The sequence below is a fragment of the Arachis duranensis genome, chromosome 7, assembly GCF_000817695.3.
Source record: "Arachis duranensis cultivar V14167 chromosome 7, aradu.V14167.gnm2.J7QH, whole genome shotgun sequence".
Classification (NCBI taxonomy): domain Eukaryota; kingdom Viridiplantae; phylum Streptophyta; class Magnoliopsida; order Fabales; family Fabaceae; genus Arachis; species Arachis duranensis.
The window spans coordinates 1,833,674-1,845,874 of record NC_029778.3 but is presented as its reverse complement, the minus strand read 5'-3'; the positions used below and the strand labels follow the sequence as shown (position 1 = coordinate 1,845,874).

Genomic DNA, 12,201 nt, shown 5'->3' with positions numbered 1-12,201 from the left:
TTTCTCTGAGATTTGATCTACAGACCCTTTTCTTTTCCTTGATTTCGGCCCTTGTAGGAATGTTTCTTATTATCCTTGTTCTCTGGGTTTGAATTGGAGCTTTATCTGCTCTTTTTAGGGTTTGCTCTGGATGAAGAGCTTCATATTCCCTGAAAGATTCCTTTGCTTCTTCCAGTGTTAAAAATCTTCCTTTATGAATTATCCTTGATTGATGTGTAAATGGTGTTGCTTTTTTCCAGGCATCATATACTCCTTTCATGGGGCCATTATAAATTACATAATATTTTTTATCTTGGGTGAATTTTTTGATAATTTCAGCAATTGTTTTATTTTCTGAAATTTTTTCTTCACCTGATTTGTCCACCACGCTTAGCTGGCTAAACTCTGATGGTTTTGGTTGTTGTGTTGATTTCATTGCTTCGATGGCCTTCTTGAGGGATTGGATCTGTGTCCTTATTTGCTGACAATGCTTGCATTTTTCGAGTTCTTGTTCGTATTTTTGAATTTCTTGATCTAATGCGTTGTCGACGAACTCCATTCTCTTGTTAATATATCTGTTAGGTAACTTGAATCTGTCCTTAATGTAAATTCTCTGGGTAGTAAATCAATTTTCCATTTCTTAAGAGATTTAATTACTGCTAGAGTTTCCTTTTCATGAGTGGTATATCTCTGTTCTGTTGGAGTAAAAGTCCCTGAAATATACCTGCAAAGTAATTCCTTTGAGGGATATTTAGAATCTAGTGATTCTTTTCCTTGTTCTAAACTTTTTATAGCTTTCTTAGCTTTTAGACATCCTGATCAGGTTATGTCTAAAGCATCTGTTTCTACTATTAAGTAGTCATTTTCTTCTGGAATATAAAGTTCCAGAAGCTTTTCACATAATACTTTGATTCTTTGAATTTGCATACTATATTTTTCTTTCCATTTCTATTCTTTTTTAGTACTTATTTTTGGAAATAAGCTTTTAGTGCATTCTGTTATATTCTTTAAAAATCCTTGATCCGAAATATAATTTATACACCCTAAAAATCTTTGTAATTGTTTTCTATCTTCTATTCTGTTAGAAAATAAATTTACCTTTTCTAGAACATTTGGTTGAAATTTTAGCTTTCCTTGAGTGGATAGAATTAATCCAAGAAACTCTATTTCTTGTTTTGCTATTCTTGCTTTCTTTTTGCTAAGAACTAATCCTTTCTGTTTACATCGCTTTCTTTTTGCTAAGAACTAGTCCTTTTTCTTTACATCTTTCTAAAACTATTAATAATTTTTGAAGATGATCTTCTTTATCATGTTTTGTAAAAATTAGTATATCATCAATGTATACTAAAACAAATTCATTTAGCTCTTTTAGATTTTCTTTCATAAATCTTTGATAAATACCTGGGGCTTGTTTTAATCCGAATGGTAATATATTCCATTCATAGAGCAACACACTTGTTGATTCTTTTGTTGGGCAAGTAAAAGCAGTTAATTTTTTTGTTTCTTCGTCTAAACGAAGTTGCCAATATCCTGATTTTGCATCAAGAGATGAAAATCAAGTTGCTATTTTTGGAATGTTTATCTGAAAGTATAAATTTAAATAACATGTCTCTAATATAGAAAGTATTTTAAATTTTAAGATCTTATCTATAGTAGTAGTCGGTATTTTTATTCGTTTTGATTTTTGATTTATTGAAGAATCGTGTGGAGCTTTTAGAACTATATATGTTAATTCTTGAATGAATGGATGATATAGCTTTAAAAAGTTATTTCCTATGATAAAATCCATTCCAAAATCTAACATATATATAGATGGAACAATGAACTTATAATTTTGAATAAAAATTTCAATCATCTCTGCTTTTTGGTTAATTTTATGTATTGATTTGTCAGCTATTCTAACTCTTAATGGTTTCTTTAATTTTTTCCAATCAAGTTTTATATTTGAACTAGCAAAGTATTGTGTTGCCCCAGAATCTATGAAAGCATTTATAAACTTTTCTGTTATTTTTATAGTAATAAATGTAGCATTATTACTCAGTCTCTGAGTCTGTTTCCGAGACATATTCAAAAATATAGTCTAAGTTATCATCAGATTCTTCTAATGGTTCCATGAAACAAGACTTAACAATTTTTATTTTTTTTAGTAAGATCCTTTTTATCCTTCTTTTTCGGGCATTCATTTGTGTAGTGTCCTTCTTTTTGGCAATACCAACATTTACAATTTTCTTTTTTATTTGGGCAATAGTTATTTCTTTGTCTTTTGTTTTTATTGTTATTTTCTTTTCTAAAATATCTCTTTTTTCTCCAGTTTGGATAATATTTTCTTTTTCTAAATTGATATTTTCTTTTTCTTTGAAAATTTTTATTAAGACCATATTTTTGAGGTATCTCTTCATTATCCTGACAGCAAATTCTGATTATATTTGCAAATCTTTTTTGAGTTGCTTCTTGCATACAACGTTCTTTTATTTCCTCTCTTATTGCAGATGTTGCTCCACCAAAATTATTTTCAATTGTTCCTCTATTTATTTCTCTTATAAATCTTCCCATTATAAATTCATTAGCAAGATATGGAAGTTTTGTTATATACATACTAAGATAATGATTTTTATCTTCTTCTTTTAATTTGTAATAATGTATTCTATATTCACATATATAAGACTCCACATTACATAAATCATATATCTGAATATTAGCTAAATGGTTTTTTGCTTCTTGATATTCTTTATTATAGACTTCTTGTCTATGATCTATAATATTTTTTCCAAAATTTTTTTTATATAGAATCATCATTATATATAATATCTTATCATAAGCTGTTGTTTTTGTTTCTAATTCTTCTATTATTTGGTTTTCTATTGATGTCATATAATCTCTCATAGTTCCTTTAGTATGAAATCCTATGTAATTCCAAATGTCCCTTCCAGACAATTTTGGATTAGTAAAGGCTTCTAATAAGAAGGAATTCAACCAGTTTTCGAAAATTTCTTTTTCGTTCTTTTTGCAGTCTAAATCGAGCATTCTTTCTCCTTCCATTTTCTGGATTTTAGGAACGTATTTTGATGGTATTTTTGTATATCTTGAATCTTTATTTATAAACCCTTTTTTAAAAGCATAATTATCAAAACCTGTTTCCATTTAAATTGAGATTGATTATCCTTAGATGTTCCAGCTTCATTTTTTACTTGTATTGGAATAGCTGGTTCTTCGTCACTTGAATAATCTAGAATGTGTTCTTCATTTTCTATATTTTCAGAATTTACTAATTCTTCTTCTATTTGAAAACCATGTTCCATAATATTATTTTCTTGAGCCATTTTTAATTATTTAAAAAGCATTGTAACTTCTTCTAATTTTTCTTCAATATTCATAATTTCAATGGTAGTTTTACTTTTAAGTCTGTTATGTTGATTATATTTTGAAAATTTTCTTCTTTGGGATTCTCTTTTTTCTTATTTCTTTGAAATTTTATAGATACTAATATTTCTTCAAGCATATCTACTATAGAATTTAATTGTGGGTTAAAAGTATGATAAAGATGTGGGGAATCATTTCCATGGTAGCATTTTTTAGAAATCCCTTGTGAAAAATAAGTTTTTTCAGGTTTTTGAAGTCCTTCAATAAAACTTATAGTAAAATAAAGATTTTGAGAAAAATCATTTTGTATTGATTTTAAGAATTCAGTGTCATTACAATTAACATTGGTTAAAATCATTAGTTTTTGATCTATTAATTTTGATAACTTAATTATTTCTTCTCTTAAATCTTCTAATTTACTTTTTTCCATTAGGTGACGCTTTTCTTTATGAAGAGTTACGGTTTTAAGTGAAAAGTGTAGTTTTAGAATGTGTGGTGTAAGCACATCTTTAAAACAACATCTGTACCCTATATTTCACTCTAATGAATATATGGTTGCGTGGATGTAATTCAATTGAATAAAATTATTATAAAAATATTTGATATTTTATGTGTGTGTGTGAATGTCCTTTAAAACAAAATGGCTGATTTTGTTTGTTACCCGGCCCCATCGGAATATAATGGGACAAGGTAATATATTGTCCATATTCTATGGCTCTAAATAATTGTGTTTGTCTTTTCTATGAAATTATTTATTCAAAATTTAATTAATAAATAAAAATATATAAAATTTAATAATATTTTTTAAATATTACCAAAGTTATATAGCTATGACAAACCTGGATGACTGCTTTGATATTATCATTAGTTAAGGAGTATTCAGAGTCTTTTTGTTGAAATTTAAGAAGAACATCAACCAAATCTTCACCATCTTTTTCACATTTATTTGCCACCAATTTTTTTATTTCTATGATCATCTATGATGTATTGCAATATCTTATTAGATTTTCTGTGCACTTCTTCAAGTTTAGTCTTCCCTATACTCACCATTTCAAGCACTCTAATTGAAGGATATAGATCAACAATACAATTTTCTACTGCTAGTTGCAATGCTTCCTCAATAGATGATATGAAATTTTTCTAGTAGCTATATTTTTTACCTATATTGTCAAATAATAAACATATAATTAGTAAATATCAAATATGATAGACTAAAATAAAATAATATAGTAAAATTAAATGTAAAATATAAATACAGAAATATATATTAAATTATAAGAATTTTTCAATAATCATATTGGATTAGATACTACACCAATTCCAACCGATAGCAGTAATTTTTGGCGACGGTTTCAAAAACTGCCACTAAGTGACAGTTTTGTGTCAGCATAACATGCGTATGCAACTATGCATGATAATAACTTTATATATAGGTGGAGTCTATATGACAACTACTATTACGGTAGTTATAATGATTATATAAAATAATTTTTAAATGTTATTAAAATTAGAGTAATATTTTTTAAATATTTAGAAATATTTTTTAATTTGGATATAGAAATAAAAAAGTATTATAAAAATATAAAAAATATATATAATTTTAATTTTAATAATATTTTGTAAGTATTATTAAAATGATATAAATACCATAATTACAATAATAATCACCATATAACATGCATGTAATATAGATATAGATATACAGAATAAACAATTTTTTTTCTTTTGGCAGATTGAACAATCTTACAAATACGTATAGTAGTTAATTATGAAAGAAATATAAGATAATACGCATATGAAGAGAGCAAAATTATTAAAGTATTTGCCATTGTGTAACATATTTTTTTCTGAATAAATGGTTAAATTTATTTTTAAAAAATTATTTATTTTTTAATTTAGTCTTTGAATTTTTTTAATTAATTTTGTTTTTTAAAAATTTTAAATTAGTAACATTAGTTCTTCACTTCTATTATTAATAACGTCAAAATTTACTAATATAACAATTTAAATGATACCACATTGATTATAATATATACTTGACGGTCCTAATTGGCAATTAACATATTAAATTTATGTAATTAGATCAAATAAATATCAAATTGATGAAGACTTTAAAACATTGAAATTCTTCGAATTGGGGTTAATTTGATCTAATAAGTAATAACATATCATGTTAGCCGCCAATTAAAACTGTCGAATGTGTATTGTGGTGTTACATAACATATTATACCAACAAACTTTGACGCCATGAGCAACGAAAGTAATAAAAAACTATTGTAACTAACTTAAAATATTTAAAAAATAAATTTAATTAAAAAATATTTTGGGAATCAATTTAGATAGCTTTTTAAATTCTTGTTTAACTTGTCTAAACAAAACTAATTTTTAGTGAAGAAAAAAGAAATTATAAATAAAATCTACTTTTTATATTTGTGTTAGACAACTTAATTATAAATACCATAGCAATAACTTTCATGAAAACCAAACATTAGTCACAAATTGTTATCTCTATATATGGGGTACAGAAAATGAGAAAATAATATGTGGCCATCGAGAGAAAGTGGACAAATTAAAGGTGATCACTAGTTTTTATATATTTTTATATGGAAAAGGTAATCATTGGTCACTGATTCTCTCAAATCTCATGGAAAAGATGGCTTGAATAAATGGTATAGAAAACCAAATTAATAAAAAATAGCAAAACTAAAAGAATGCTTTGTAAATAACTTCTTTTATTACCACTTATTACTTATTATTTTTTATTTCAAATAAAATTGTTGCCTTTTAATACTAGAATAAATCATTGAAGCCTAAAACAAAAAACTCCAATCATTGCATGAATGATTTTGAGATGGATTGTCACATACGCATGTTCCCGGTGCCAAACATGTCTCTTTAGTTTCCAAAATGGACGAAAAAAACTACAACCATGCACATTCATATTATATATATATACTCGACCTTAAAATATAAACAAGTTAAACACTGCAACCACACATAGATGTTAAGTTTTGAGATAGAAATTGGAGACACATAGGTGCATATATGTTAGTCACTCAGGTGTGCGATTAATAATGTGTGATGTAGCGAAGCTATAAGAGGGATATTTGTTTAATTAATTGTATTTTGGTGAGTCAAACTCAAATTTTATATATATATTTTTTGTATTGGAAGATGACATAAACCCCAAAAAAATTCTAATTACAAACTAAACGGGTAAGATATCCCTCTTTCATCTTAATTTCTGGCCTTTTCTTTTCTTTTTGTATTTTTTAACTTTTTTGCTGGTCTTTTGTCATTCTTGAATGATATGGCAACTATAATATTAATATGGGCTTTCTTCAGTTAGACTAATGGGCATCCATTTTTGAATATTGAACCCAAACAATATTTAAGCACCTTTAGTATCGTTTGGGTTAGGCAGCCTCGATTGGTGGTATCATATATTGGCTGCCATCGATGTAATCCACTTGAGTTGGTCGAATAATCAGCTTACTCATTTACTTAATTAAATGTTAAAAGTTTGAATCTTGTTTTATACATATAGTAACTCATTGATTAATGACAGACTGACGAATTAATCTTTGACCTGTCGAATTTTAATATTAAGATAACTATCCGCATACCTAGTGAATTGAACATGCGATATATCTATTATTCACATTATTTACTATTTTCATTGTCTACCTATAATTTTTTCCATTTTAATATATAGATGACAAAACAAAACTTTGAAATAGTTTGTCATAAACCATATATGTTCCGAATATTACCACTCATTTGTTGCTGGATCAAATTTCAGTTTCTATCGCGGCTAAAAGATAAATAGCTTAAAATAGAAATAACTTGGCGGTTTTTGCAATAAGATTCTGTTTTATATAAATAGTTATTTCAATGGTTATTAAAACTGACTAAACATTTTGTGATGATTTAAACCTGTAGTTATTTGGCCTCAAAACCGCCACTATATTTGATCGCTATTTGTATAAAACATTAATTGTTGCATTATTTGTTATATATTTAGAGCCGGTGTGCATAGATATGTAATCCGCTTGAATGTACCAATATTTGGTATAATATGACCACTGACACTTAGGTGAGTTGAAAAAGGAAAATGATCATTGAATCCATGCACTTGATTACAATCACAAATCAGATAGATGTTTAGTTAAGCAACGTTATCTCAATCAATAATGAAGAAAATGATAGAACACCGAAAGGTTGTAGAAGACTTCCGACTTTACAAATAATATAAATATTAAATATGGATTTGATTGAAATGATGTTGTGCATGTTCATTTGAAATATATCAAATATTTTGGGGAAAGATTTTGGCACCAACTAACAGTATGATGAGAAGCAGGAATATAAATATGTGTAGTTAGTTGTTAGAGATTTTAAATGATGTGTGTTTTTATTTTAGGTAGCTTTATATCATTTTTAGTAGGGGTGTGCATGAGTCGGGTGAAACCGGGTCTGATGTGATCCAGATTCGCCCCGAAATATATACCGGGTCTATTTATTAGACCCGAATCTGACCCTAGACCCGATGAAATCTATACACTTTGGGGTCACGATTATACCAGGTAGAAACCGGGTAAAAATCGGGCCGTTAACATTACATTACCTTGATACCTTCTTATAAGTTAGCATGTGAAAATATCCAAATTTTCAAGGCTCCAACTATTATTTGACATGGTAAAATTCACTTAGAAAAATATAACAAGAACCAACTATTCTCTAAAATTAAAGTATAACGTAACCATAATCAATACTAATATTGTACAATAACACCAAATATTTAAATCAATACAAATAACACAATATTATGCATTAGTCTAAAATCTTATGCATTTTAAATATAAAACATTATAACTTATAGTCTTATAATAACTAATAACACAAAATATTAAGGTTTACAATACTTAGATTCCACATAAGAATAGCCATCATCCATCACTAATAACAAAAAATATTAATTGTGTATGATGACCGGACCACTGGGTCGATTTCGGATGACCTGAGTTATGACCCGGATTCGACCCGAAATAATGATCGGGTCTATTTTTGAGACCCTTACCTGACTTTAGACCCGATGAAATCACACTAAATTAGTCCCTAAAGTGCTCGGAGCCGGATTGGGTCTTCGAGTCGGATCGGTTCATTCACACCCCTACTTTTTAGTATTATTATACACAATACACAATTACTATCCAATAAATAAATATTCTCAAATAAAACAATTTTATTTTTAATTTTTTTTATTATAGAAGAGGTTCGATCTAACAACTTTTAAGAAAGAGAGAGAACTTAGGTGCCACTACTTGAACTAAAGTTCTTTGACGATAGATATTATTTTTATTTTAGCACAAAAGAAAAATCAGTTGAGATAGAATAGGGTGATTTAGATTTTAGAATGATAGATATAACCAATTTGGGAGTACTTAGAGTGGTTAAATTCTTCCTTCCCCATTATTCTTGTAAGACCTAAAAAAATTATATAAGCACCACTATTTTTTGCTTCCTACACAAGAAACATATTATTATAATTTAATTTTTTTAATAATTTTTAACTATTATTTTTATATAAAAATAACTGTATATCCATATATGATCACTAATATATATAAAATTATTATATATTATTATTATTGGATGGAATTGGAACTAAGATAAGCTCATTCTTCCTTCTTGCTGTGCTTCCCAAATCTTCAATCATATCCAAGTCTCCATTATTCGGAACCTTCCAATCGAAATAATACAAAAGTTGTGCAATACAAACTTCAATGCTGGAAACAGCGAAATACAAGCCTGGACATATCCTCCTGCCAGCACCAAAAGGTATGAACTCAAAATTGGAACCTTTGTAATCAATGGAACATTCTAGAAACCTTTCAGGACGGAAACTCTCAGCGTCTTCTTCGCCTCCCCAATACTTAGGATCTCTTCCTATCGCCCATGCATTTACTATCACTGTGCTTCCTGCGCCTATTGTGTAGCCGTTGATCTCACATGTCTCTCTACATTCTCTTGGAAGGAGTAAAGGAAATGGAGGGTGTAATCTCATTGTCTCTTTGATAACTGCTTTTAGATATGTTAGATTCTCAAGAGATGATGATGACGATGATGATTCTTTGGCGCCAAAAGCTTTTCTTACCTCTTCTTGAGCTCTTGCCATTGTTTTTGGATTCTTCATTAGCTCAGAAATTATCCATTCTATCACTGCAGATGATGTTTCAACTCCGGCAACAAACATGTCCTGAATCATGTAATAATCAGTTGTTAAACTTTTGTTACGGATATCTAATCATATATAATAAATTTTATGGTAGCCGCTCAGATAAAGACGCCTAAAATGTCTTTTTTTTAAAATGTTTTTCAGTAATTAAAATTTAACATATATAATCAATTAAATTATATTATTTTTGCCAAAATTAGGTTAGACAAATTGGTTTAACCGAAAAAATGGTGAATCAAATCTTAAATTAGTCTAAATTACTATGAAAAAATAAATGACTAAAATTTAGGATTCTCAAAATTAATATATATAATAGAAGTATTTTAGTCATTTTCTATAATAGGATATTGTAGTCATTTTCTATAAAAAATAATTTTAATTTAGACCAGTTCAAGATTTGATTCACTATTTTTCGGTCAAATCAATTTATCTAGTTTAATTTTGACCAAAATAATATGATTTAATCGATTATATGTGTTAAATTTTAATTATTAAGAAATATTTTTATAAAAAAATGTTTTCGTCTTTATCTGAGTGGCTCTTAAATTTTATTTTAACTCTACATGTATATATATAAAAATAAAAATTTATATGCAGTTGTCTTCATATAAAATTACTAGTTAAAAATCGTTAGATATATAATTTAGTTAAACATAACAAATTATTTAATAATTTTTAACTAATAACTTTACTTACTGCATGTTTTTTTATATATATAGATCATAGTTATGCACAAAATTTAGAGAAACCATCATTTTTTCCTCTTATATATGCATGCATGTACTAGAGTCATAAATATGATGATGATTAGGTTGCAAACCCTAGCTAACAACCAATAAAATAAGGATATAATAAAATGTATAGAGACTCGTGTGAAATTATCTTTCTATGAAATTATTAGTTGAGAATCGTTAGATAATTTAATATATTTGACTGAATTATTATCTAACAATTTTCAACTAATAACTTCACATTAAAATAACGGTATATGAATTTTTACCAATAAAATAAAAAAATATGAAAAAGAAAAAATGTATACATACAAAAATAATAGCTTTAACGTTGTCCATTGTCAAGGGATACTCAAGGGCTTCATGATCTTCAACAAGATTTAGGAGAATAGAGAGAAGATTCTCTTCATTATTAGATTTATCACTTCCATTTCTCCTTTTTACTTTTTCTCCAATGATATTTTCCACAATCATATCAAATTCTTTATGTAATTTTTCTGCTTCATACTGAACTCTACTTATGAGATGAAGCCACGTGTAAGATGGAAAAAGAGTAAACACAACAAATAAACGTTCGGCAATTTTCCCAAGATTCTTCAACAGTAAAACGAACTCTTCTTCATCCTTACACTTTCCTCCAAAAATTGCTCTAGCAGTGATTGCACACGTCAAGGACACAACTTTCTTACTAAGATTAACACAAGATCCAGTGTTAGCAGAAACCCATGTTACCAAATTCGTTACCTCTTCTTCCCTTATTGATTTGAATGAACGAACACGCTTAGGACCAAGAAGTTCCACCGAAGATATTCTTCTTAATTGCTTCCAATACCCTCCATATCTTGCCATGGCTATGTCCGTGGAACCATAGAACAAAATATCTGCACCAATTAATTGTTTAGGCCTTTCGGCGAAAATGGTGTCGTAGGTTTTAAACACTTCTTTGGCAACTTCTGGAGAAGAAACCACCATGATTGATGCTTCACCGAGCTTAAGGTGCATGATAGGACCATGTTTTCGTGCTAAGTCTCTTAATCGATGATGGGATAATGATCTTCCAACGAAGTGGTGTATGCTACCGATTAAAGGTAGTGTCCATGGCCCCGGGGGAAGGTTATTTGTTGTTTTCTTGCTTGTGGCTTTGGATTTCTTAGCTAACAATTTGAGGAGTTGTGATATGAAAAGGATGATGCTTATTAATGAAAATAAAAAGGGTAAGGAAGAGATTAGTAATGAGGAGAAGTGATGATGTTCCATGGGGAAATTAAATGTGTAGAGAAAGAAATATATACTCATGTGATTAATTATAATATGAAGTTCCAATTGATTAGTGATTCTTTATTTATAGGGTATGAAACGGATGATCCGTGGATAAATATGATTTAATTTGTAAAAAGAATTAAAATTCTCTTTTTTTTAAATAAAAAATATTTTTTGGATTTATTTATTTTTTCATAAATTATGTCAACATATTTTTGTTGTGCACTTTATTAATATTTTATAGAATAGAATAAATAAAAGGGAGTCAATCAGATAAAGATATCAAAAATATTTTTTTAAAAAAATTAAAATTAAAATTTAACACATATAATCAATTAAATTGTGTTATTTTTATTAAAATTAGACCAGACAAATCAATTTAGCCAAAAAATTGATAAATTAAATTTTAAACTAGTATAAATTAATATTTTTTATAAAAAATAGCTATAATATTCCTATTATAAAGAGAATTTTAAATCCCAACTGATGGTTTCAGTGGCTAAGAGAAGGGGGCTTGAATCTTAGCCCCTTTTTGCTTGCTAACACTTGCTGGACTTAGAAGAGACTTTTCTGTTTTATTTCGTCCCTAGCCACGAGACATTTTCATTTTGTCTCGTCACTTGACACGAGACA

The 12,201-nt window shown here is 27.9% G+C and overlaps 1 protein-coding gene across 1 annotated transcript; it reads right to left on the bottom strand.

The window, feature by feature from the left end:
• Positions 1-8,974: 8,974 nt before the first annotated feature.
• Positions 8,975-11,594, bottom strand: LOC107496248 (premnaspirodiene oxygenase-like). Its single transcript, XM_016117466.3, has 2 exons — positions 10,621-11,594; positions 8,975-9,598 (listed from the first exon to the last, which is right to left on the bottom strand). The coding sequence occupies exons 1-2, from the start codon at positions 11,563-11,565 to the stop codon at positions 8,975-8,977; spliced, it is 1,569 nt and encodes a 522-aa protein (XP_015972952.1). The 5' UTR covers positions 11,566-11,594.
• Positions 11,595-12,201: the final 607 nt, after the last annotated feature.

What these genes read in the sequence shown, in the direction of transcription:
- LOC107496248 (XM_016117466.3), bottom strand. Translation starts at nt 11,565, where the DNA reads ATGGAACATCATCACTTCTCCTCATTACTAATCTCTTCCTTACCCTTT. An exon ending in ACGTTAAAGCTATTATTTTT is followed by an intron (nt 9,599 to 10,620) that starts GTATGTATACAT and finishes TACATGATTCAG; the next exon opens with GACATGTTTGTTGCCGGAGT.